The 13,654-nt window shown below is 51.3% G+C and overlaps 1 protein-coding gene across 2 annotated transcripts in view; it reads left to right on the top strand.

Moving 5' to 3' along the window:
- KCNAB1 (potassium voltage-gated channel subfamily A regulatory beta subunit 1) overlaps positions 1-13,654 on the top strand; it is a 55,350-nt gene that overhangs the window by 25,195 nt on the left and 16,501 nt on the right. For both annotated transcript variants that reach the window (XM_051626940.1, XM_051626941.1), the window contains exons 2-3: positions 7,019-7,062; positions 12,627-12,664. In XM_051626940.1, coding sequence (XP_051482900.1) covers positions 7,019-7,062; positions 12,627-12,664 — 82 coding nt within the window. The remainder of the gene's footprint in view (positions 1-7,018; positions 7,063-12,626; positions 12,665-13,654) is intronic.

Below are 13,654 nucleotides of genomic sequence, written 5' to 3'. Positions count from 1 at the left end.
TAGAATCATTTGGGTTGGAAATGACCAAAAAAAGATCATCCAGTCCCACCGTTCCCCCAGCCCTGCCAAGGCCACCACTAACCCACATCCCTCAGCACCACATCTACAGGGCTTTGAAACCCCTCCAGGGATGGGGACTCCACCCCTGCCCTGGGCAGCCTGTGTCATGGCCTGACAACCCTTTTTGGGAAAAAATTGTTCCCATTATCCAATCTAAACCTCCCCTGGCACAACTTGAGGCTGTTTCCTCATGTTCAACGGGAAGGACAAAACCCTGCCTCTTCTGTCTCCAAACAAAGGGCAGAAGCAAAGCAGCTCTCCCACCTGGACAATCAAGATACATTTTCTTATAATTGCTTTGTCCCTTAAGGATAAGAGGAACCACTTGTATGTTAATGAGTTCATTAAGCAGCACAGGTGGCTCAGGCTATAAGTCCCTGCCAGAGGCAGGTGGGTGCTGGCTCAGCTCTTGTGCAGGAGCTTGTGGTGGTGCTCAGGCTGTTGTTCTTGGCCATGTGCAATGGGAAGCATCTGGTACCTGGGTGATGCTGCGGTGGGGACAGAAGGTTAATGGTGAAGGTTGTCTCTGATAAGGTAATTGCTCTTCCTTGCTCCTTGTTGTAGTGCAAGTGGAAAGGGGTTTGCTCTGTACCAGGGCTGGGTGCTGGGGTACCTGGGGAGCTGGGCTGGTGTGGTTGGAGGCCCTGTTGCTGGATGTGGTTCTGGAGGGATGAGGGAGGCACCTGCCAGTGGTGACTTAGGGGTGCTGGGTGCTGCTAGGGCACAGGGACTGAGCTTGAGGTTCCCCCAGCCCTGTGTTACAGCTGCCTCCAGTGTTTTCTGCTACTGACAAATCTCTCACTGATTCCCCTACACTAGAATTAATTAAAAGTGAATAATTACAATTGGGTTCTGCCCTGTGCCACAGGAGACAGATGCCATCCCTGCCATATGGCATGGGCTGCTCTGCAGACGTGTCTTTCTCCCCTGCCTCCTTACCTTTTTCTTCTAATTAAGAAACCTGACAGCTCCAAGGATCCCCCAAACCTGGTGGGTGCTAATGTGTGCTGGAAGCCCTGCCAGTGGGGCAGGAGGACAGAGGAGGCTCTGGATAGGATTTTGGGGGGCCCTCTGCCCAAAAGCCTACGGGAGCTACCTGCTAACTTGCAAATCCTAAAATCCAAGACTTGTTTGAGTTCTCAGCTCAAAGTTAATCTAATCCCAAACCCCCTGCATGGGCAGGGACACCTCCCACCAGCCCAGGTTGCTCCAAGCCCCATCCAACCTGCCCTTCAACACTGCCAGGGATGGGGCAGCCACAGCTTCCCTGGGCAACCTGGGCCAGGGTCTCACCACCCTCACAGCAAAGAATTTCTTTGTCATGTCTAACAAACCATATGGGTACCCTCCCCTGTGCTGAGGCCCAGGTGCCTCACTGGAGGGGTGCCAAGTCTGGGGGTGTTGCAGGGGGTGCAGGACTGTGCTGGTACCTATTGCCTCACCATGGATAGTCACCAAAATGTCACTGTGGTGGGTTTTTTATCAAATCCTCTCTGGAAACCTTCTGCCAGGACTAAGACTTGTTTGCCCCAGGGCCTTGCTGCTCTCCAGCTTTCCTCTCATTTCTTCTGGCTTCTCATGCTCCTCCTGGGAACTTTCTGCTCCAGGCTCATCCCGCCCGTGTCCTGTTCACATCCCTCCTCAAACTCGCCTCTTCCCCAGCCTGGGCAGTGTAGCTTTGGGGCCATAACTGGGCCTGTAAGGCGTGGGCAGGACTGAAAGGGCTGGTGAGGTCTCCCAAGATATAGATATAAATCATATATTCCTCTTGGTCCTCTTCAGCTCCAACTACATTGTCAGCACTTACACTTCTAAGGAAATAATTAAACTAAAAATTACCATAAAAGCCATCAAGGAGGCACTGGGTCATTTAGAAGAGACTTAACAGAAAAGGGGAATTGCTGGAAGGGGGAAATGTTTGTGCCTGAGCTCAAAGTGGGACAAAGAGGCCAAGTGAGATGTGGGGAACTCTTCAGGGCTTTTGCAATCCTTGAAGGAGGTTTAGGCAAGAGGTGTGTGCTGCTCTCCTGCCAATTTATCTTGGAAAGGTTTTTCTCAGCTTGGATGAGGCTTTAAGGGCAATGGGGTTGGAGCTGGCTGTCCTCTGGTATCCTGGGAGTGACCTGGGGCAGCAGCACAGGGAACAGCAGCTTTTTCTGCTAGAAGTTTAGTGTGACTTAATGCAGCGAGCGAGCCCTGCTTGGTCCCCGGCTGGGGCTGGAGCTGCTGCCGAGGAGTGATGCGTTCTGTGGGAACAAGGGAGATGGGAATTAGACGCGGAAAAAAACCTGGGAGCGCTTGTGGCTGTGAGCCCTGGCGCCTGACAGTCGCTGCCCAAAGCTCTGCTCTCTGCTGTGGGCCGGTGAGGGGCATGTGGAGCAAGCCAGGGCTTGCTGGGGCTCTGCAGCTGCAATGACCCCTGATGCAGCCTGGCCGGGGCACGGGCCGCCGGGCGAAGCCCCCGGGCTGAGCGCGGACACGCTCCTGCCGCGCCGGGGGCTGCGGGAATGGAGCGGGGCTGGAGCGGGGCTGGAGCGGGGGCTGAGCCCGGCGCGGCTCCCGCCCCGAGCGGGGGCGAAGAGCAACTCGCTTTGCTCGGAGCAGCCCTGCCGAGCGGTGGGTTCGGCCTTGCCTGTTGGGGTCCCACTGCTTGGGTCGCCCTGTTGCAGGGGGAAGGCGCCGTTCCCGGCTCCTGGGCTGGCTCCCGCTGCCCGCCCGGCTGCCGGCGGTGCCCCCGGCATCGCTGCCGCCCGGACGGCGGGGCCAGCCCGCCTTCCCTGCGAAACGGGGGTGCCTCTGCTTGGAAAAGCCTGGTGGAGGGAAATGCCTCCCCTCCTCGTGTGCTGTTTTGGAACCTCGGTGTCTTTTCACAGCCGGGAGCGGGAGGCTGTTTGTGCTGGAGCAGGTGCTGCTCTGTGCTCATTCATCTGGTGCAGGGGAAGGGTGGTGTCAGCCAAACTCCTGGCCGGGCCAGGAAAATATCACCTTCGGTTTACTCCAAGGAAGAGGAGGTGTCTTAAACCAGCGTGCTTGGCCAGGCTTTCAGGTGCCTTGTGTCTCCGTGTCTTTTGCTGTCCCCTGCCCTGTTTGGCGCTGGGATGGGGTCACACTGCCATGGGATCTCTCCTGCCCCAGTTCAGGAGGAGGAAACTGGAAACACTTATTTCAAAACTATAGATTTATTAAAATACACCTTTCTTAGAGCTACAAAGAGCAGAAAGAGTGTGGTGCGTCCCTTCCAAAAATCAGTTAGTGCCTTGTGGCCTTCAGTGTGGTGTGTGGCTATAAATGTCCTTTGTTAAAGGTTTTGGTGACCTGGGTGCTGTCAGTGAGGTCTGCACAGCTCCTGCCATGGGCACCAAATCCCCACATCCCTCATGCAGCAGAGCTGCCCCTGCTTCTATGTACCTCTTCCTGTCCCATTCCCTTGGGAAGTTTCTCCAGTGGCCAGGTTTGCCTGCCCTAGGCTCTGCCCTGCCCTAACCTGGCTTTGGGCAGCACTTAGCTGCAGGTTTCAGCTGGAAAAGAATCCAGGGGGGAGGTGTGGAATACAATTGGGTCTTGCTGGTGGTGAGCTTGGAGTAAAGAAAATGCAACTGGTTTCGGATGGGCAGCTAAAAGTTGCAGAGGGTTTGGGGACAGGGTCCTGGATGGGGCTGAGCCAAGCTGTGGGGCTGCGGGTGGCCCAGACAGCCCATCCAGCTCTTTGTGTGTCTTTGTGGGTGTGATGCAACTGCTCCAGCCCTGCCAAGTGTAAGGGAAGCTGAACAGCAGTGAGAGGAGAAGCAAGATAGCTGTGCTAATGGAAAAAAAACTTGTGTAAGAGAGCTGATTAATCAGCTGCTTCTAGGTTAGGCAAAGTGATCCTGAGAGACTTGAGGTTCCTGCAATGTCCTCTTTAGTGGCTATTTCACTCCTCAGCAGCACCAGCTTCCAGCCTGGGAAGAGCTTTTTTTCCCCTCCTGATGTAGTGGTTAACTAGTGTCAGCACAAACCCTGGGAGCAGTGTAGGTACCTGGTGGGTGGCTGGGCTGCCTGCTCTGGGCTGGAGGGACCCAGGCAGGACTTTAAAAGCATGGTACTGGCTGCTGTGCTGGGGTGTGGGGTAGCACTGCTTGTGGCTGTCATGGGGGAGCCCATTCAGACATATTTTTTTGCATTAAAAATAATTTCTGGCCTTTAAAATATTGCTGAGAGCTTGCACCGCTTGCCCAAGGAAACCACTGTCCATGACTGTTCAGAAAGATAATGCCAGACCCTCCCCTTTCCTGGCTGATCCCCCTCATCCCATGCCATTCCTCAGGAGCCCCTGCTTCCTGTGCAGGGTGGTATCCCTGTGGAGGCATCTGCAGCCACTGGGCAGTGCTCTGCCCTGGCACCTGGGGCACTGACACCCCAGCAGCTTTGCCTGGGGAGGGTGCTCAGCCCCTGCTTGGCTGGCACAGCTGATGCTGACTGGGCATCTTGGGCATGGTTGGGGTTTCTCCTTGTGCTGGCCTGGTCGCTATCCCACTTCTGGGCTGCTGCAGGTTCAGCTCTGGGGACTGAGCTGGTTTGTTGGCTCAGACTCGGGAATTAGTGCAATGGAAGCACAAAAGGCTTCTGTTGTCTGGTTACTTAGAAACCAGCCACTGATTTTATGTGGCAATTTTGCAGCTCTTGAGCATGTGTGTCTGTGTGTGATGTACCTACATATTTACATGCACCTGGAACCTGAAAAGCAGATGTAAATGCACACATTTTTGGTTGGGATTTTTTGGTTAATGTTTTCTTCTAGATGGGTAGAGGAGAAGCATGTCTCAAGAACTATTGCTCTTTTTGGGGGTGGCTGGGGGCTGTGGCATTGCAATGCTCTCCAGGCTGGGCTCTGGCAACTCCTGAGCTGCTCCTGGGCACACTTTGCAGGAGGGATCTTGCACTGCACAGATCTGGCATTTTCCATGTCAGGTCTTGACTAGAGACATAATTTTCCAAGTGCCTGGGTCAGGTGTGCACTAAGTAAATGGCAAAGACAGCTTTGGAAAAGCAAACACAAGACTTCTGTCTAGATTCCTTGGTGGACCAGGCTCTGCAAAGAGCTGGGGTGTATATGTAAAGTATGTGTATATGCATATGTATCAAAGGGTATGCCTAAAGGGTATCTATATGCATGCATATAAAAAAGGCTTATATGTATATGCACAAACACACAGACATATATATATATATATATATATATATATATATATATATATATATATATATAAAAGGAGTATATATGTGCATGTTCATGCCTCTGCAGAGGGGTACAGCCTCATGGTCCAGCCAAGCCCTCACAGCCAGGGACAGGCCTTGCAAGGCAAAGCACAGCTTGGTGAGCAGTAAGACTGGAAAACCCAAACCTCTTTCACAAAAGAACCCTCAACTGTTTGGAAACATGCTTGACCTCTGTGAAGAGCATTGTGCAGTGGGTGGGGTGTCTCCAGAAGGAAGGTGGGAACCCCAATCCCGGGAGCCTGAGCTCCTCTTTCCTGGCAGGAGAGTGACAGCCCTGCCAGGAGCATGCAGGCAGCTGCAGGGGATTTGCCTTCTCACTTCCAGAGGCTTTGTGCTGTGAGCAGGGGAGGATGGGCACCTCTGTGCTGTGGATGGGTTTTGTTATGCAGGGGTCCAGCTGTGCTTTCAGGCAAAAAATTAAAAAAATTAAAGGGAAAAAAATACAAAAGGGAAGAAAAAAAATCAGGTCAGTGCCTGCCCCAGCAGTGCTGGGAGCCTGAGGGGTCACAGTGCTGGAAATGCAGCTGCAGCATTTCAAACAGCTACTCAAGGACAAATCCCTGCTTCTCCCAGAATTTAAATTTCCTGTCAGCAGCAGTACATTCTGGGTACAGCAGTGGTGTTTTGGGGCCTGGGGAGGGGCTGCCTGAGGCAAGGCTGGCTCCTCAGGGATATCTTTGGCTCCTTTCCCACCCAGGGAATCATGCCCTACGAGCACAGACCTCAAACAGCCACAAAATCAAGCGTGTAAAAAGCAAAAGTGCTGAAAAAGCAGGACATGACCTGTGCTAGTGTTGGGTGGTTTGTCTGACTCTTCTCACTGAGAGTGAGCAGGACTTTTCTACAAATATCTTGTATTTGGCTTTAATTCATGAGGAGCAGCAAAAAGTGCAGTGGTTTTTAGCAGTGCTCTGCAGCAGAAGGTAGAGAGATGGTCTCCAAATTATACCTTGATGTGGCAAAACCATTGCACAGATCCAGCTGTGACAGCAAGGCTAAAGCAGGAGGGTGTAATTAGAAAGGTATTTTGTTGTGCAGGGGTAGGTTTATGTTAGGGTAGGGCTTTAACGGGTGGCACATTTCATGGCCTTAGGGCTAATTATCTTGTCTCCAGCCTGGCTCTGGGAGGTGGGGAGGAGGGTGAGAACTTGATCTCACTGATGTTGAGGAGCTGCTGACGTTGGGGATGAAGCCACTGTCTCCTGAGGCAGGGAAATTGTGGGAGGGTTTATCTAAGGGGAATCCATGAGTCTGGGAGTCCTGGTGGTAACGGGCCAGGGGGTTGCTGTGATGGATGAAGGTGTTTGGGCAAGTGGGAGGGGGAATAAAAGAAATGTGCAACTGAACAAAGCAGATAATTTTATTTGAGTTACTCTAATGAATACCAAAGGAGGATGGGAGTGGAGGGGATGGGTGTGCCTGATTCATGGACCCCAAACAACATCAGGTGTGAGACACGTCTGAATGTATCTGGGTTTATTCCCAGCCCTATGAGTGCTTGGAGCTTCTCCTGCAGCCTGGTGGGGCAGAGGAAGCTGCAGCTCATCTGCCCTTCAGGACCCCAGGGGTGAGGCTCTGTCCCTCTTGGAGAACCAATGGTTTGGACAAAATGGTCTCCTCCAGCTGCTGGTGTCTCACTGGGTTATTTGTCTGTTCTTTGAGGACTTGCAAATATCTTCTAATGGTTTTCTTTCCCTTCTAGAAACCTTGGAAAATCTGGACTGAGAGTCTCGTGCCTGGGCCTGGGTGAGTCCCCTCTGCAGCCCTGCACTGCCCTGGTGTATTTTGGTAACAAAGGGGTGCCTGGGGAGCCCCTGCCCCCCATGTCGGGGGGCTCCAGGCAGGGACCCTGCCCTGGGTTAGTCATGCTCTGGGCATCAGCCCCAGCATGTGCCCCCCCTGTGAGGCTGTGCCTCCCACCCTGTGCAACAGCACAGGGCTATTTGGTGTAAAATCCTCCTCACAGAACCTGACCCCGCAAGGGACAGACCCCAGCTGCCATGTCTGCCAGCGTCCCCAAGAGCTCCAGTCTCCAGGGACAAGAAATCTGCCTGGGCTGGGGCAGAGTTCAGTTTGATTTTGATTCACCCAATGCGCATACCTTGTTCTGTAGGGATTTGAAAACAGAAGGTTGTCTTATCAATGTTTTATCCTATCAATATTGGATCAGAAGGGCATGTCCAGGCCCTGCAGGGGGTTGTGCTGGCCCTGCAGTGAAGCTGCAGCTCCCACAGCTGATGCCAGCTGAGCTGCTTATGGGGAGGATGCTTAAAAGTAGGTGTATTTATACAGAAAAAAGTCTGAACACTGGAGGAGGTGGAGGAGGAGGAGGCTGGTTTTCCCACTGCAAGCAGCATCCTGCAGTGCAAGGCTGGGGTCTCAGAGCGTGGAGCCCCTGGGGATACACAGAGACCCCCTGGGGATGGATGCTCAGCTCTGCCAGGGCCCCTCCAGCCCCCTGTTAAGGGGCCCAGTGCTCCCCTGGGGCTGGAGGAGCTGGTGTGGGGCAGTGGAGGCACTGGCATGTCTTTAGGAAAGGGGGTAGGTGCTGAGCTCTTGCCTTGGGGACAAGTGGGGGGAGGCAGGGGCAGAGCAGGAGCTCTGCCTGCCTTGGGTGGGTGCTGTGGCCACGGGCACCCCTGCCAGCTCCCTGCTGCCTCCACAGCTGCAGCCCAAGGGCTTAGCTCATTTTTTTCCAACATGCTTTAAGATTTGATTTTAAAATAGAGTGAAATGTGAAAGTCACCCTGTATCACAAGTCATATAAATAAGGCCTATTTGGTCAAGAAGAGCTCTTCTGGTTAAAATAGATCCAAGCTTTGAAAGGAATTGTCTTATCTGGTGCACAGGCTTTATTTATCGTCCTTACAGTTTCCCCAAGAGCAAATGTTGTTGTTGTGGTAGAGAAAAGAATTGGGAAGGAAGAAGCAGCAGGAAAAAAAAAAAACAAACCACCAAATGCTTTGCAGAGCTTTTCTCTAATTTCAAGCATGTGGAACTGCAGCAGCATCTAAATATATTGAGCCTTTGTGAGTGCAGCTGCATAGGCTGAGGAGGGAGCAAGTTCCAGGCATGAGAAGGACTCAGAGTGGTCGGGGCCATCCCTTCAGGGCCAGGCATCACAGCCTGATCCAGCAGCAGCCCTACAGATCTTGGGCTGTGCACAGGAACTGGGGAAAGGAAAGCTGGGAAGCCTGGGATTCACTTGCTTTTTCCTCCCCTCTGCTGTGGATCCAGCTGGTGCCAGCTGCCAGTACTGGCTTTCCTGGTTCTTCTCAATAGCCTCTCTTTCATGGTGCCCCACAAGAGAAATGTGCTTCCCTAAACTCTCTGCAGCATGGAAACTTAATTTAAGGTTTCGTAGAGTTTCTGCTGACTCAGTAATCTTCCTTAACAGCCTCCCAGACCCCCAGCAAGGTATAAGCATGCCAGTGCTGAGCCCTGCTCACCTCCTGTGGATGAGCTAAGGCCAGGCCAGTCTTCACCTGAGGGATCTGACCATGGTCCTTCCTAGAAAGGTTGGACCAGGTGCTCCTTGAGGTCCCTTCCAACCTGCCATGCTAAGAGAACAGTCTGACCCTGCGTTGGTGTGAGGCCCTTCCCATGATGCTGGCTCTGAAACTTGATTGAGAGGCAGGGGAAAAAAATTAGGTCGCATTTTCCTTGCAGTGAATTCAGAGCAAGTTCTGCCTGTGGAGGCTGCCTGTTTGCTTTTAGACAGTATTGTGACAGCCTCCAACCAGGTGATTAGCCCTGACTCTAAGGAAATGAGCAGTGAGGTGAAACCAGCCATCCCAACTTCCAATTCAACGTACAAAAGCAGGGAAAAATCCTCCCCAAAGTGAGCAGTTCCTGCAGCCACCGGGGGATACCCTGCTCTCACCATGGCTACAAAATTAGACATTTTCTACCATTGCAAACCTGGTGTGTGAGAGGAACCCATCCCCAAAGGTCCCCTGGGCTGGTGGCTGAGGGTCTGGTTTGTCCCTAGGCAGAGCTGAGAATTGGCTGGTGGCTCCAGGGTCAGACTAGAGCCATGTGTCACCACTCCATGTGGCATCATCCCTGCCAGGAGCAAGCCAGGGATAAAATGGGACTGGAGGAGGTGAAGCTTTGGCTTTCAGCTGGGAACCCATTTTTATTTTCCCCCTCCCCTGCAGAGGTGACACATCTGCTGGCAGTGACATGATTGTGTGGGGAATCTTGCATCAGCAAATCACCCAGCAACCATCACACCTTGCTAGGCTCTGGGGTGCAGTGGAAATGGATCCAAATCTGATTTTCATACAGAATTTCCTCTGTGCAAGGTGAAGAAATTCAGCTGGGAAGTGGTTTCTCAGTGCAAGGGGCGGGAGTGGGGTGGCTGTCTGCCAGAGGCTGAACCCAGGGCAGAGAAATGTTTATAAACAGCTAATTGGGGTAGATGACAGAAAGGCAGTGACTTGGTAAGGGGAAAAGTAATGGTTTCAAAAAATATGGCTTTTTCTTGTTGTCTTTCTTCCAAGATGCTCCTGTTGACTGAGGCTGTGAATCACCCTCAGTCATCATTTGAAATGCCAAGTGTGCCTTGTGCTTTCTGGAGGGAGGGGTGTTTTTTAATCTGAGTTGAGCAGTGGGTGCTGAGCACCCATGTCGGGGTGTGGGTGCCCACCCTGACTGCCTGGAGATGTGGGGGAGGGGGACTCCTCTGCTGCCTTCCCTGCCCTGGCTGGGACCCTAACAGAGCATTTTGCTTTCCCAACCACCTCTGGTGCTCCAGACACCCTCTTGCCAAGTAAAGACTCCCCTTCCTGCTTGTTTTTGCAGTTATCAAGGGAAAATTTACCCTAAAAGTTTCCCCACCCCAGTGGGATGCTCATGATGCTTGGCTGTTCAGGGGTCCCTGGCCCCTTGGGTGACCCCCATGGGGGTCTGGGAGCACAGGGTGGGGGTCAGGGACAGGCAGATCTAGGGCAGGTAAACCCATGTTGCATATATTTCCAACTTATCTTTAAAGAAATGAAGTGCTTATTGTTGTCATGAGGCACTGCCAGCTTGGGGCTGCCCTCCATGTGCCCCAACACATGAGTGTGTTGCCCCATTTGCTGCTCAGTGGGACCTGGTGCCTGTTTTAACTTCAGAGTGGTGTAAATTCAAGAGCAAATGTGAATCTCCAAGGGACAGTAAAAGAAATTCCTTTTCCCCTTGCCTGTGCTGGGGACTTGTCTGCAGACTTCAGCAAAATCCATGTCAGGATAAACAGTCTCCATGCATTTTCCAGTTGAAATGCATTTTAATGTACTCCTATAAAAATAACATTTCTAAGGCTTTAATGTGGAAATTTGGCTTCATTTGGGCTGTTTTTTTTCATCTGCATGAAGAAGCTTAATGATGGACTGAAACCTATTTTCATTTTTATCTTTATTGTGCAGGACCAGAGTGGCTTAGTCCAATGATAAGGGAAAAGTAGCTCTCCTGAGGTCTTTGAGATACAACCAGCAGGGTGGAAGGAGGAAAAAAACCCTAATTTTTCCTTAATTTTGTGGGATGGAAGATCTAGATGATGGAGAAAGCAGCACTGGGGTGCAAAGGCTGGCTGAGCCAAACCCAGCCACTCAGCCCTGGCCTCCACAGTCCCTGCCCAGTTCCTAGGAAGAAGTTAATTTCCACACCCAGCAAGGGCTGGGGATGCTCTGACCCTGGCGGGTGGCACCTGGGACTGTCCCTGGGGAGCTGCTGGAGTGGGGGACACAGGTCTGTGCTTGGTGGGTGCTGCTGGTGTTGGGTTATTGCCCCAAGAGAGGGCAGAAGTAAATGCCAAATGATTCAGGAATCCTGTGCTGTTTGCTCACTTCCCACGTTGGCAGCACTTCTGCTCCAGGCAAACTGGGCTTTGGCAGAGCTTGGGCATCAGAGTTTTGGTTTCAATACACAGTGAACACATGTCTTTAAAAATAACTTTATTTGTACTGGGAGAAACCTGATGTATAAAAAAAAAAAATCCGATTGACCTTTTTTTGATGAGGGAAAGGGAGCAAGGTTCTCCCCCCTCAGCTGGCTCCTTCTTCTGTCTCCAGCCCCAGGCTGATCAAACCCTCTTGAGCAGCAGCACCTCACTTCCCAGAGCCTGCTCCAGGTTCACCTCCCTCCTGTGCTCTGAGCAAGGAGCCAAATAATACACTTTTCATGGAGATGTGGGAGCACTTATGTACCTTTCACACCAGCCCCTTTGCAAGCACAGGCAGGAACCATTCTCTTAAATTTTTTCCCCTCCCTTAGCAGCACCAGAGCCTGCCCTGTCCCTGGCACTTCTCTTTCCTCCCTCTTGCCCAAATCCCAGAGAATTTTCCAGCTCGGGGCCTGAAGCCCCCTGTCTTCCTCCTGGAGGGATGATGTGAGGCAGGATTTACAGCTCTGGGGGGTTTTGTGTGAGCCACGTGAGCTTTGACCCATCCAGTCAGTGAGTAACATGTCATTTCATACGTAGCTGGTGTGTAGGTGTTGGGAAGAGCAGGGAAAAGCTGTGATGAAGACCTGTCTTCCTGTAGCTTTGAAAAGACATATTCTTGGTATATACATAGGAATATGTATTTCCTATATATATTTCAAATATATATGAAACAATATTCCTAATGTATATGTATAAAATAGATATAGGGACCAGCATTCTCCTAGTTTAGGGATATCCAGTTAATTGCACACACTGTTTCCACCCCAGGATATCCCCTTTATTTTTTCCAAGCAGTGCTCATAAAGCAATAATGCTCCAAGCTTTTCCCATTAGCAGACAAGAGCCTGCAGCTGAGCTGGCTGGGGAGGCTGCTGCTCACCAGGCTTTGGCTTTAGGGAAACCTTCCTGGGGAAAAGTTGCTTTGGATGGACTTGAAATACTTCATGTCAATAGAAATACTTCCATTTATTTTTTTTCTAATTGTGACTTGTATGATGCTAAATGCTGAAGCACTGATTTAGGAAGAGTTTCATTCCCCAAATTACATGTTTTGGCAGCATTGTAATTTTTTTTTTCCCAGTTTATCAAATTGGAGCTTTGGGAAATCAGTTCAGTTTTGTGAAGAGCTTCAGGTTTCAGTAAAACGAGGTGTTTTGGCAGCACAGGCTCTTGCTGGTGCTTCTCTGGGTGGGTTTGTGTGTTGGTCCCAGGACCATACACCCCTCCCCACTGCCCCGTGGGAGAAGGGGCTCCAGTGCCTGCCCCTGAACCAGTTCATCCCATTTCAAACCTGCTCAATCCCAGGGAGCCTGAATTCTGGCAGAGCGAGCTTTTGTGGACAAACCCCTCCGGTAGTAACGAGTTATTTCTCTCTCTCTAGGGACGTGGGTCACTTTTGGAGGCCAAATCTCTGACGAGGTAAGTAGGGCTTGGTGTGAGTGTGATGCATGAAGTAAAAGCAAGAGGAGGTATTTTTACATGCAACCATGGCTACGGGGACCGGGGGAGCCTGCTCTGTGTGGGGAATGGCAGAGCAGCGCAGAGCTTGTGCTGCTGCCACAAAAACCAGAACGAAGCTGGCACCTCCAGAGATCAGCAGGAAAATAATAATAATAATCTCCCCCCCATCCCATAGCAGGATCCTCATTTTGTGGTGTTTGGAGCAAAACTGTCTCCTTTCCATTGCCATTGGCACCATTCCTGGGGCAGAAATGGGGAACTATTTTTGTATAGTGTATGTCACGGGCAACAGTTGTAGGTACAGGCAGGGTCTCAGCTTACAGGGAGCCGCCTGGTGGCTTATTTTTTGCATGGTAAGATACACGCCAAATCAATATTATATACCACATTAAATAATATTACAAAACAACCATAACATGATAATAATAATATAATGTTTTAATGAAGCATAATAATACAATACGTTACATGGCATGTAATTTAATTTAGTAATATTTATTACTAAATATTTTTTCCATAATTGGGTTGTTCATACCAGATGGCTCCTCATCTCAGCTGACTGTCCCCCTGGCTGCTGGCAGCCATGGGTTTCTCTCCCTCTGGGGGCTGCTGCAGGTGCTGGTCACCAAAAGCAGAGCACCTTCCCTCCAGGATGTGACAAACCCCAGAATAACTTTTGCAGAAGAGAAGCAGCCCGGGAGTATGAATTCAAAGGGGGTTTTATCTGCTTCTTAAACCACTTGATCTTTGGTTGTGTTTCTTCTGCTGGTGGCCGCTCACAGAGTTTGTTCCTGGTTCTTGGTGTCTGGTTTGGTTATAGATGTGCTCCTGGCTCTGCCCTCCTGTTGGAGCACAAGTGAGTGCAAAGTGTTGCTGCCTGGGTGGGGAGGCTGAAGCACAACCCTGTCATGGAGGGGTGCCCACCCAAGAGTGGTGGCTGTGCCTGGG

The sequence above is a fragment of the Apus apus genome, chromosome 8 (assembly GCF_020740795.1).
Source record: "Apus apus isolate bApuApu2 chromosome 8, bApuApu2.pri.cur, whole genome shotgun sequence".
Taxonomy (NCBI): Eukaryota; Metazoa; Chordata; class Aves; order Apodiformes; family Apodidae; genus Apus; species Apus apus.
Note: the sequence above shows the minus strand (reverse complement) of the source record. Positions and strands in the feature narration are given on the sequence as shown.